The sequence below is a fragment of the Vicugna pacos genome, chromosome 7 (assembly GCF_048564905.1).
Source record: "Vicugna pacos chromosome 7, VicPac4, whole genome shotgun sequence".
In the NCBI taxonomy this organism is placed as follows: domain Eukaryota; kingdom Metazoa; phylum Chordata; class Mammalia; order Artiodactyla; family Camelidae; genus Vicugna; species Vicugna pacos.
The window spans coordinates 22,685,282-22,699,173 of record NC_132993.1 but is presented as its reverse complement, the minus strand read 5'-3'; the positions used below and the strand labels follow the sequence as shown (position 1 = coordinate 22,699,173).

The 13,892-nt window shown below is 38.2% G+C and overlaps 1 protein-coding gene across 3 annotated transcripts in view; it reads right to left on the bottom strand.

Annotated features, from left to right (window-relative positions):
- GRM8 (glutamate metabotropic receptor 8) overlaps positions 1-13,892 on the bottom strand; it is a 680,033-nt gene that overhangs the window by 129,493 nt on the left and 536,648 nt on the right. For all 3 annotated transcript variants that reach the window (XM_072964560.1, XM_072964561.1, XM_072964562.1), the window contains one exon: positions 6,328-6,464. In XM_072964560.1, coding sequence (XP_072820661.1) covers positions 6,328-6,464 — 137 coding nt within the window. The remainder of the gene's footprint in view (positions 1-6,327; positions 6,465-13,892) is intronic.

The window sequence follows — 13,892 nt, the reverse complement described above, 5'->3', positions numbered from 1 at the left end:
GTCAGTATTTAGGAAATATCAGCATATTGTTCATGACACATTCAAGAAAAACTTATTGAAGCACCTACTCTGTGCTAACAAGGATGTAGTTAAACTTTAATCACCCTGATATTTGCTCAATGTGTTAAAAAATGAACTTACCAAACACTTATTTTCTCATAAGCAAAATATAATTACTGACCTCAAAATGACTTATTTTGAAAAGAACAGATTTGCAGCTAGTGAACAAAAAATATAGTTTTGACAATTGATCATCTTGTTAACACGACAAGGAAGCAGAATGAAAGTCTTTTCAGAACAGAGTATAAAGGCAGGCACTAGAGTGGCATTTAAAGCGCTATTGGAATGTAGTGAAAGGTCTCAGAGACTTGACTTCACATTCATATTCTGCAAGATGGAAAGAGCTTCATATAATGCTTGTCTCATGGTGTGAATTATCTTTTATAGGTACTGACAATTATATGACAGAGCATTTTCAAATGCAGGCAACTTCGCAAATGAGGAAACAGAGGCAAAGAGAAAATGCATGACTCTGAAGAGTCCAAGCAAAGAGGGGGTCAAGGGTCCCCTCGAATGTTGTTCCAACTCTATCCACTCCACCCTCTACCTCAAGACTTTGTCAATATTCTTTGTTATAGGAAAGCCGTTCCTCAGTGACATTAGTGAATCTAATGATTTTGGTTAAAAACTGTGGCTGTTTATCCAAAACAAAAAACCCATGAGGCCACTGAGGGGACTCAGAAATTCTCTTTCTGTATTTCAAGCAAGTTGAGGAACTCCCAGGATAGCCTGTATTTGATGTTATTATTATATTTGATGTATACAGATGACTGACCATCCACAGGCAAAGATACATATTCAATTAAAATATCATGCTATAAATACTACACGACAGCACACGGGGAAGATGGATTTAATTGGGCTAAATTCCATCAGAAATTTGCTCAAGCTTCTGGTGGTCCCTAAAGCACTGAGTCACGGAGCCCACTTTTTTTCATACCAAAATAAATATTTCGGGTGTGTCACATAGGCACAGAAAGGCTATCTTAGTGCATGCACCTCTTTTTCCAGTTACTCCCTACTCAGAACAACAAGATAAAGGCAGAGAAGACTTTTCATATGTGGAATTTTGGACTGCAGTACCCATTGCAGGTCCTCTATAATAGGCTAGTTATCCAAGCAAAACAAAACAAAATTATTATTACTATATTCATGTAACACATAATATATCACAGGCAGAATTGTAGAATCTTTGAATATGCAATTTCCTGCAATTATCTCAACAGCTCCATAAAGTAGTTATGGTTGTTTCATGCAGTTGAAGGATCTGAGACTAAAAGAGGTAAAATAATGTGCCCAAGGCTCATGAATGGAAGTTTGGAATTCAAACATCTTTCTGACTCTGAGGTCTTATACTTGACCACAGTATCCCAATGCATTCAATCTCCATGATAAGCCTATTTTTATCCCCACATAACAGGTGAGAAAACTGAGACTCAGAATTCAGGACCTTGTCAAGAGTTACCTTCTTCGATGGAGTGGCCCACACAAAATTAAATGAAGCCCTTTTCCTTTAAATCCCCCTTTCCAGTTGACCCGGTGCTGCTAACTGTGCTTGAGACATTCTTATGAAGTGACTATGCCTTACTATTTTTTGTTTATCTTCAGATTATTTACTTGAATAAAAAGAAAACAATCCCAATGTTCACAGTAGCATTATACACAATAGCCAAGACATGGAAGCAACATAAATGTCCATCAACAGATGACTGGATAAAGAGGTTGTGGTATATTTATACTATGGAATACTACTCAGTGATAAAAAAGAATAAAATAATGTCATTTGCAGCAACATGGATGGACCTGGAGATTGTCATTCTAAATGATGCCAGAAAGAGAAAGAAAAATCCCATATATTACTCCTATGTGGAATCTAAAAAAAGAAAAAGAAAAACGAAAGAAAAAGGATACTACCAAACTCATCTACAAAACAGAAACAGACTAGCAGACATAGTAAACAATCTTATGGTTACTGGGAGATAGGGAATGGGAAGGGATAAATTTGGGAGTTTGAGATTTGCAAATGTTAACCAAGATATACAAAAATAGATAAAAACAAATTTCTTCTGTTTAACACAGGGAACTATATTCAATATCTTGTAATAACCTTTAATGAAAAAGAATACAAAAATGAGTATATATATATGCATGACTGGGACATTGTGCTGTATACTAGAAATTGACACATTATAACTGACCATACTTCAATAAAAAAAGAAAACAAAACAGCAAAACAAGCAAAAATAATTGTCTCATTCCTACAGTAATCCAGAAAGAGCAGCTCTGGTTGGAAGTATAAAAAAGTCCTCAGTTATTTTAGGCCCATCCAGTAACTCCATACACCGTCTCCCTGCGGACTCGAAGCAGCATATGGCTGTTCTTCATGCAGTTCAGGCTTTGCTGTTTTCTCTGAACCTCTAGGTTACAATATGTTTTGTGATCACTAATAAGGGCTACCTGCCTCTGGAGAGCTTCAGCCTAACCAAATGGAGAGGCTTAATTGTTCAAATTCACTCTCAGGTAGACAATATGCCCTTCATGCGTGGACTGAGATTGCTGAATAGAAAACCTAAATCAAAATAAACAATTACACTAACTGACTGTAATTGCTAAGTTAAGAACATATGTTAGTTCCATAAAAAAGAAAAAAAAATTGGACCAAGAGACAATGCTTTGGAGGAAATAAAACACTTCATAATTTTCTAGGAAAAAAAAAGAATAAGCTATATGTTTTAAAATTTCTTTCACTCCATTAAGATATATTCAGGGCAAATTTGTTGCACTCATATATGCTTAATCATACACTCTTTGTGCACAAAATTATACTATGGTTGAATTCAGTCAGAAAAACTGGCTCTTTGAAAGTAAGCTGAATTCAATCCAGTAACTGGCTGATAAACGCTTACCGTTGAGAGTGTGAAATCTATTACAAGTCTCGTTTAATAGAAGGAGAGATGGAGTACCTGGGGAAGAGTGCCCTCCGCTGCCCCATCACAACGCCCACCAGCAGTCAGGCCAGATTAGGAACCTGTCTCTCGGCTGCCAGTGCAAACCATGGACACAATTTCATCTGTGTCCCTGCCTCATTGCACCAGAATTGTTGGTCTGCATGTCTGTCTATCCTTCCAGTCTGTGAGCGCACTGAAAGCAGAGTCCACATTTTCCATTCTAGTCCCAGCATTTAGCACGGAGCATGTGCACAGAATGAATTTATCCAACTCATTCAAAAATAACTGCCTGGTTGACAATACCTAACCACAGGCTACGACAAGAAAAGGAGTTACGCGCTAACCTTAAATAAAGGTTACTTTTTAAGTGTAGATACATTTGATAATGTGCTAAAGCCAATATAAAAGACAGGCAGAAATCATGGGCTATGGGGACAAATGGTCAGGATTTTAAATGAGGAGATTCTGAACTTGTGAAAGCAAACAAACACCTCTCCTAATAGGACCTTGACTTCTCTACTCACCACACTCATTCTCAGATCTCCCCTGACCATGTAGAATCATGAGACATTGGATTCATAATAGGTAATGTCTATGGATTTCATGTGGGCCAGGCTCTAGACTAAGAGCTTTATTGTATTATTTCATTTAATTCTTATTACAATGGTTTAAAGTAGGTGCTACTAATGTTTCCATTTTACAGATGATGAAACTGAGGCAAAGCACTTGTTTGGTGCCTTGCCTAAGACCTAAGCAGAACTTTACTCAGCTGGACACTTTCTAAGCAACCCCTAGTCTACCTTCAAACTGATGACTGATCCAGTTCCTATGGAGATACAGTCATTCTGTTCATTCTGATAAAATTCAGAATTCAGCCCTTGACTTATGACCTCTCCTCACCGTATAACCCACTCTCTTTTCTTCTGAGAGTTGATTCTCTCTGTTTCAGTGAAGCTAGCATGGCTGTCTAGTTACAAACAATCATAGTCATGCACGAGGAATAATTCTTACAAATTGTTTTGATATATTTTATGAGCGAAAACACAGTAATAAACATAAAATTTCTCATGCGCCATAAATGTACATAAAAGAGCAGCTTGAGATTAAACATAAAGTTTTATAATAAATATAAAACGTATATATAGAGAGAGAGGTGTGTGTGCATATGTGTACTTGTGGGTATAATTATTTTAGTTACCTTCATATTATATATTAGCACCTGTATTTTCAACCATTGAATTTTGTTATGTAAATACTTAATCATAACAACATGAGCAGTTTGGCATTAATAAAAGTCAGATAAAAAGGCGCTTCCCTATTTACTCTTATCATATGTTCTTTGTCCTGTTTCATGACAATTTATTTCACATAGGTCCACTGTCAAAGGGTTTCTGCCAAAAAGCCATTGGTTTTCAAATCGGCATCAATAAGCTGTAGCCTCATCAAAGCTATGTTTTAATAAATGCTAATTTGGGTTGCAAGACAACAAGTGAGATTTCGTCCGGCTGCTTCACGTAGTGAGCTATAGACATGTGGTCTTACAAAGGACAACAATAGTTGCAAATATAAGCTATCTTTTTGCATTGTTGAGTGAGGAACTGTGATGATAATCGGGGAGTCATTTCAGAGACAATAAATCATAAATATCCCAGTTTTGTTATTTCTCATAATCTGCGTCTCTGCTGAGAACTTTGGTGACTGATGCTGCATAAACATAGCACTTCAGGGGCTATACTTAGACCTACGGGGTGAAAAGTGTATTAAAAATGTCAAATTGATGTCTTTCAAATGGGTTCAATCACCAGAAATCACATCCACACATGTAACACACGCATAGGCAAGAATGGTACCTCTCCCCCAACTCATGTATGTCATAAATTTTTACCTTCCAGCTAGGATAAGCCATAGCTAGGAAATGAACTTAATCATACATTTAGGAAATGAACTCGATGCTCACAGTGTTATCGTAGCTTTGAGAATCAAGAAGAGGAGACGCTTTTATTAGAGGGAAGAGTGAAAAACACACAAGAACAGTAGAACAGTGGAAGAATGTGTTTCTAGTTTATTTGATGCATTCTAAAAACACCTGGCAGCCTAGACAGAAAACACCCCTGTTGGAGTGAGTCCTCGGCCACCCAGTTCCTGTAAATAGTCCCATATTATACATGCACGAGAGATGCTGTATGAATGAACTCTGAGCTGTAGCTGAGACTACAGGGCACGCTCCTTATTTCTCTATATCAGAAGAAGCCAGTGTGCATGGATAGGACACCAATGGCTTTTAAAATATGAAATAATTCCTTCCAGTGGTACACAAATGCAGCTCCAACCACCCCGGCATCCTTGTCATGCAGCCACCGCCAGCTCTGTGCCCTGCAACTTCCTGAGCCTCCCTTACCCCTCAAGTTCAGAATTGGCTTCCTGCTCGAGAGCCCCTTGTGATTGTTGGCTGCCAGAACCAGGCAGCTCTCTCCAGTATCCTCAAAGACCTCTCTCCTCGGAGAGCATCTCTAGACACACCTGCTGGAGTTCCTCCACCAGCCGCCATCCCACGAGCCATTCCTACTTGGTCCCAGTAGGAGGAGATAGAGCCCCGGGTGGGGGGTGATGGTGGTGACAGCATGGCACTGGGCTAGTAAATGCCCAGCTGCCTAGACCCTGGGACCTTGGTTTGAGCTGGGATCTCCAAGTTGTCCTCACGTGGCCACTTGTAGGAAATGCAAAATCTGTGGGTCTTGGGCCTTAATGACACCCATAGGGGACAGGGACAGCAGGCAGCCCTAAGAGCTGTTGAAAAATCTGAACATCACTTTTGGGTGCATTAAACTTCACTGGTGTTGTGATTCAAAGAGGTAATGTGAATACAGATCATGTTTCACTTGCATCCATCAGATGTAGCTGTAAGATCTCAACTTAGGGTGTAGCAAAGGTAAAATCCACTTATTTTTAAGCCCCAACTTTATCATTCATGGCACACTTTGTCATTCCTCAGCCCCAACACACAAACACACATGCACACAGAGTACAAACTTTTGAACAAGTGAGTCCTTCAGAAAAGTGTAAAATTTCCCTAAATGTGTATTTAGTCACTGAAAAGGAAACGAGATTTTTCATCAAATCCCTACAGATATCAAATTTCTCCACAGACATTTAGGACTTGCCATAACATTTTAAAGTTGAGGAAAGAGCAAATCATACATTTTCTAAAAACGTATTTACACGAAAGTCAATTCTAATGAACATTAGTAACATTGTATCCTTAAAAAGCATCTCTCCTTGAGAACTATATACATAAATACAAGTTTATAGCGATACTTGCTTTTAGATGAAGCTGATTGGTCCAGTGCCCAATGATTCTATATTCTGTACTTTTGTTGGTTATTTGATACTGGAAGATATCGTAACGTCCAGGAGCATCTCCATTTTCATTAAAAGTGACGGGTGTCCCAGCACTACCTATAAATGTTTAGAAAACAATGTTAATAACGTTTCAGCAAGATAGGCCACTGGGCTTATTTTTCACTAAGAAACAATGGCAGATAAAAATATATTGTGCATAGTAAGAGATATGAAGATTGTCATCCATACAAGGTCATTCTTGATAGCATAATGTCTCTGACAAGAAAAGAAGCCCAGACGTACCTGTAGGAAGAAGATGTGCTTCGTTACGCACATTAGAAAGTAAATGATGAGTATCCAAATTATGTAACAGAATGGTTACATAAATAAAAGCTGATAGGCTGGGTATCCAACACTGGCTACAGAGAATGACAGTTAATAGAGAAGGGTGTAAACGTCTTGAAGCAGAACAGTGAGTGTACAACATGAACTACGAACAGCAACTCAAAACGGGCAGGAGAGCGTCCTAGCCAGGTTCCCGAGAGTTTCACTTTGCTCCGACTTGAACTCCACTCTGGAGCAGTCGCCCTACTCAATTTCTCTTCTAAGCCTCTCCTTTTGCTGCCTCTGCCTGAGAGTCTATCAACAACGCAGGCTACTGTTGGGAACTTCTCGGGGGGCGAGGCAGTGATCGCTGGGAATTTCTGACTCTGCTCAGATCACAAAGTCCCCCAGTTAACCGTGACAAGTGCGATGGTGGCAGGGAACTGGAGGCAAGAAACATCGCCTTTTCTAAACTCCCATTTCTCTCGAAAGCTTCCATCTTTTTCACTTCATAGCTTCTGCTCACTTTTACTTTCCCTCTTACTAACTTTTACATAATCACGGGTTTTCAGAGTAGAAATGGATCTCACCCTGGATGTTTTCGTGCTCCATCTAGTCTCACTATATGTGTAGAACCTCCTTTTCTCTAACAGGCTTTAGATGCTGCCTCACCCCACCTCCTTCATCGTCTTGCTCTACTCTCTGCTATCTTGACAAATTCACCTGACACCATTCCCTTTTCTTTGTGCCTGTCTTTTCTCTGCAGGTCCCCTTCCCCAAGTTCTCACAGTATACCAGATTTCATTTCTGTGCTTTACTAGACAGTGTCCCCTTCTTGCTATCTCTTTTCCAAATTGTATTCTCCAAAAATATATGCTACTAATAGTTATAGATGCCAACCCCATGTATTTCCATCTTATAATGTGTTTCTTATTCTACTCGTGGAGTTTTTAAACCAATCATGGCCGAATTTGAAAACATTTATCAAACAAAATGGGTGACTTAAGGCAATAACTTGCAAATAAATAGAATCAGAATCACACAGCAGCAATTAAGGCACTTTCTTAGTATTTCATGGAGACATGTCTAATATCCTCTGTTCTCTGGAATCTAAAAGTTGAACACAGTAGAGAGTCTTTGATGAGATACCTGGTATCTGCAGAAATTAAGGCCACAAGAGATGGCACAGCATGGAGGAAAGAGCACTGTTCTAGGAGTCAAGAGTTGCACGTCCAGGCTCACTTCACTTCTGCATTTATTTTCACAACTTGAGCATGTTCCTTTTTTCTTCTCTTGTCACAGAAGGACTTAACAATGAAAATGAACATATTTTGAAGTACTGAAAGAGCTATATGCATTCTTATTATAGTTCATAGGGAAATGACTTTATATAGAAATTGCTTGATTTTATATATAAATCAAGAAAGAAATGAGAAACTTGGGAATAAAATAGGAGCTCTCCAATCAGCCATTATCTTAACTACTCCTTTGATACTCAAGTGGAGACCCATGTGTCATTATCAAAGCCTTTTCTAACTCCTAGCGACTGACCAGGTTAGCCTTCAATTCCTCAGATTCCTCATCTGTAAAACGGAAGCAACACTGACACTTTTCTCACAGAGTTGTTGGAAACATTAAATAAACAAATATTTGTCAAGTGCAAATATTTGTCAAGCACAGTGCATGGAGTAACTGGGGACAATGGTGATGACGATTCACCCCATACGTATCTCCAGTACACATCAGTGCACAGTAACAGACGAGATGCTGAAAATTCTTTAAGGGGTATCTAGACCAAAGATTATGGAAATTCAAATGGGTAGGACATTACTAGGTGGAAAAAATGCTTATCAATTATGAATTTACATTAACATCATCCTGACATTTATATACCTGACATTTTTATACCACTTCAAAAATTCTGATGTCATACGCTCCATGAATAAAGGAATATTCCCTTTTCTCTAAGTAAATGCCCCAGTGTTGCCATATCCCTCACTGAATGACTCCTTATCTCCTGCAACAACAGTCCTCGTCTTTGTTTTAGCATAATGGTACCCATGCTAGAAGACTTCCACTTCTGTAACACGTTTTCATGAATGTTCTCTGTGTAATATGTAATTCCTAGTGTGCCTGCTGTTTCTGTATCTTTTTCTGCCAACTCAGGAAAATCTACAGGAAAACAAATGAATGAGAGCTGTCTGATCACAAAAATAACTGTCTAACTTAAATACTTCAAAATCATTATTATTAGAAAGTTATGCTACATCTGGCATTGCACTAAGAGGCAACATGCCAGAGTGGTTAGAAATGTGGGTTTTGGAGCCAGATTGTTGGATTCAAACCCCAGCTCTGTCACTTATTAGATGTATGATCTCAGATGAGTTACTTGATTTCCTTCTACCTCACTTGGCTCATTTTTAAAATGGGCTAAATGTAATTCCCACCTTAGAGGGACATGTGAGGATTCAATGATTCAATATACAGGAAATAGTCAGTGAATAGTAAGCATTATCTAAGTATGAACTATTATTTCTTTTATTGTTTTACAGCAATCATGACATGTAATTCTTTTTCATTTCTAAACATGTTCTTCAGTCTTTCCCTGTTAGTAAGAAGCTGAGGACTGTCCCTCCATTCAATCAAGTCAAACCCTAAGTTAAAACCCCACATATAACTGAAACACAAAGAGTGAATGTAAACTATGGAATTTTGCTAATAATAATGTATCAATATTGATTCGTTAATTGTAACAAATGTACTACTAATAGAAAATGTTGATAATTCAAGAAACTGTGTGTGTGTAGGTGTGAAATATAGAACTGTCTATACTATCTGCTCAGTTTTTCTGTAAATACAAAGTTGTTCTTTAAAGAAGTTTAAAGAAGTAAAAGAAAAAAGATAAAATTATTTTCAGTAACACATTGTGTGTAACCCAGTATATGCAAAATGCAACCAATATAAAAAATATTAATGGAATATTTTACACCTTTTTATAAACCTAGTCTTCAAAATCCTGTGTATACTTTAAACTTACAGATCATTGCAATTCAGACTACCCATATTTCAAGTTCTCAGTAGCCAGCCAGATTAAACAGCGCAGGTCTAAAAGACTGATCATTTCAGCAGTCATTGCTCTTACCCTCCATGTACTGGGGGAAGACGTCCCTTGCTGAGCCTTTCTGATCTGGCCTCCTCTTCACCCTCAACTGGACTGAACCTCCTTCGCTAGTTTCTCCCCTAAAGATGTGTGGATCCATCCAAGTCTGACCCATGGCTCAGTGGATGCCAGAACTGGAGGTAAGACCCTAAAATAAAATTCAAACTGTTCCACTGGTAAAAAACAAACTAATAAAAAACGCCTCAACATTAAAGCCGTTAACGGGTCCTGTCTCCAAAATGTTATTCAAAATTTTTCTGTTCTCTCCACTTACTCTTCTCTGTGCTGGCCCAAGCTCTCCCTGAACACGTAGCCAGTGCCCTGTATTCACGGTGAGCAGCAACAATCCACCCTCCGCCCTGCGGCCAGAGTGCTACTATGAAACTCAAGTCAAATCATACAGCTCCTCTACTGAAAATCAGGCAGTGGCTTCCCGTTTCACTTAAAATAAAACACAAAATGTTTATCATGGCCCATATGGTCTTGTTATTTCTCCAATCACGCATTTCTAGACCTCATCTACCCTGGGCTTCTGTCTGTTCCTTAAGCACATGGAGTTTGCTCTGTATCAGGACCTCGGTGTCTTGCTCTCTCATCTTCCAGTGTTCTTCCCACTTGGATCTTTGCATGCCTGGGTCCTTCTCATCATTCATATCCCAGCTCAGATATCACAGAGACAGGCCCTGTCGGATCACCGTATCCCAGTTAACCTGTTTCCTCTCCCTATCGCTCACTCCGACACACATTAGTTATTTCCTTCATAGCACTTACAGGTAACTGAAGTTGTGGTTTATCTAACTGGTCGCTATATATTATTAGATTATAAGCCTGTGACTGTGGAATATTTTTGCATTGTGTTCACCACTCTCTGCGTAGCAGACCATTGGCTGAGCATCCAAATCCACACTCTCCTATTCCTGGGCACATAGCTGGCTTACAGGCCCTGTCTTGCCTGTAGTTATGTGTGGCCAAATGATTAGCTCCAGTCAATGGAACATGACCAGAAGTGATGGGACCACCGCTGGGTCCGTCTCATGGAAGGACTCCTAGGTGGTCTTCTGTGATCTTTCCCCCTTTGACTGGTTGGCATGGAAGTGACATGCTGGGCACCCAGGGAAGCTACGGGTTGAAGGCACAGCGCTTGTATCAGCCTGGGGAGCTCGGGAGAGCTTAGAGTTGGTCCCTGCTAGTGACCTGTTCATCCAGCCATCCGTCTGGCACCATTGCCTGAGTGAAAAACAAACCTCTGTCCCCTTCTGAGCCATCATCGTTTGTGAGGCTGCTTCTTACAGCTGGTAATCGTAACAGATCCATACCTAGAAAAGTAGCTTATCAATGAATGGTTATTAAATAAACAACTAAAACTGAGTTAAATGTGGAAATGAATGCTTCACTTCATATCACAGTATAAAGCTTTAAGAATAATATGGAGTTTTGTAACTATCAGACACATTGGCATCGATCAACCACTGTTTCCAGATTTTTCTTTAGTGTAAATACTTATTACTGCAGGGTGGGTACATGTAATAAAAGGTGGAATCCAGAATGTGAGATCATATTCCAAATTTCTCAATTAAGTCTTTGTGCTCATTTGCCTCGGCTAAAATACTCACTCAATAGGATGTTTTCATGGGGGAAAAAAAAACCCCTAAATATAAAAGTTTTAAAAGCATAGACTTATTTTATGAATTTGGGGTTGAAAACAGTTTTCTTTAACTGATTATTTTGGTGTATGAAATAAATAGGACAAGGAATGTAATAGAATGTCATTTCCAATCCTCTCAGCCAACCCTCCTTCTTGATTTTTCCATCACGAAACTGAACTGACAACAGTACCTTTTCTTGTGGAAATGTCTTTCTGATCCTTTCATTCAAGGTGCTTTAAGAATGAGAAGTGCCATGATCATTCATGAACAACGCTATTTGAGAGGTAGAAACACAACCCATAATCTCATTGATGGTACTCAAACAAGCTGACTGAACGTTTAAAATAAGACAAGATCCATTATTTAGTGATACACATTACAGGGAAATAGATGAACTAGGAGGTTTAAATAAAATCTCGGGTAAGAAAAGGGACTGGAGAGACTATTAAAATATCAAATGTCTGGTTAAAGGAAAGACATGGAAAAGAATAGGTAAGAATTAGGCAAGATTAAGTAATACATTTTAAGAAGAAATTGGGAACAAACCAAAGTATGTTGCAAAGCTCTGATTTCAGTATATTTTCACTCCCTGACAGAAAACCTCTCTTTATCTAGAGTAAGTTAAGAACTTCATTATTTCTTTTCAGGGGGGTGAGTATTTGATACTTTATATATACTTATTGGTAGGCATGACTTTCATTTTATAAGTTTTAATTAATCATTGTGTTTCTCACAGTGATGAGGATATCTATGAAGAAGAAGTGTCTATATGTGAGTGTGTGTGTACATATATTCTTGCCTTTTCAAATATGCTGTGTACTAGGTGGAGGTCTCCGACTATCTAGTCTGAAGTGTTGCTGAAAAAAAAAGATGCTTTCGCCATCTGGATTTAAAATCGTCCAATGTATACATTTGTATAATGAAAGCTTACTAGAAGTTTTAAAATTTTGCTTTTGACATTTGCATTTTTAACCTACCAATAGTTGAGTTATGGTGTGAGCTCAGGATAACAATTTGACTTTTTTTTTTTTACTATGTTGATAATCGTTTTTTTTAGCACTGCTCCCTGTTTCCAACTGACTACACAGATACTTTCCTTTTATACTAAGTTATGGAGAGAAATGGGACTTTTTATGGCTTTTCTCTCCTATTCCATTAATTCATTTGTTTGCCTTTGACCCAACATCATACTATGTAAATCACAAAAGATTCATAATAAGGCTGACCGGTATGGCAAGTCCCCATTCTTTACTCTTCTTTCCCATATGTGTTCTGACTTCTCTTTGCTTTAAACTCTTCTATATACAATTTAGAACCAACTTTTTAAGTTCCCTGAACAATCCTTTTTAGATTATGATTGAAAAATATACGACATCTATAAATCCCTTGGGGAAGATCTGGTATCTCTGTAACATCTTCCTAACCACGAGCATGAGTAGTTTCTCAGTGCAGATCTTGTCTTGGAAGATCTAGTGTGGCCTTATAATATTCCTTTCACAGCACTTAGCCATTTTCTGTAGACTTCCTCCTAGGTAATTAACATTCTCTGGTGCTATTGTAAATGGTGTCCTAAACTATACTATCTACTGTTTTGCTGCTAGTATATAAAATGCAGCTGACTTTTGTTTTTTCCTGAATTAGTGTTTTGTCTGGCTCAAGAGTTCTCAACTGGAAGTGATTCTGTCCCCCAGGGGATAGTTGGCCATGTCTGGAGGTATTTTTGGTTGATGCAGTTGGGGGAGTGCAACTTACCAGTGACTAGTGGAATTGGCCAGGGGTGCTACTACACACCCTACAATGCACAGAACAGCCACCTCCAATAAACAGTTATCTAGTTCAAAATGTCAGCAGTTTTGAGGCCAAAAAACCCTTGCAAAAACCCTCTTATTATGCTTAAAGATTTATTTCTGTGATTTTTAAAAAAAATTCTGTGTAAAGGATTGTTTTATCTGCAAACAATTATAATTTCATTTTCTCCTTAACAATTCATATGCCTCCAAACTTTTTCCTTCTCCTTTTTAAAATTCCACTATCTAGAACCTTCAATGCAATTTGGGCATGAAGTGGCAAGAGTGGATATCCGTATTCTTCTTCTAACCTTAAAAGAATATTTCTCACATTCCTCATTTAGGATTATGTTTGATCCAGGCATTTTATAGGTGTTCCTTATCAGTTTAAGAAAGTCCCTTTGATTGTATGAATTTTTATCATGTATACATGTTTAATATTAGCAATGCATTTTATGCATCTTTTGAGACAATCTTTTTCCCTTTTTTAATCTGTTATTGTAATGAATTGTATTTACACATTTTCAGTTCCATGGAAGCTTGGGATGGATTCAACATGATTTCAATAATTTTTTGCACTGTTGGATTCAATCAGCTAATATTTGATTGAGAATCTTTATATTCATAC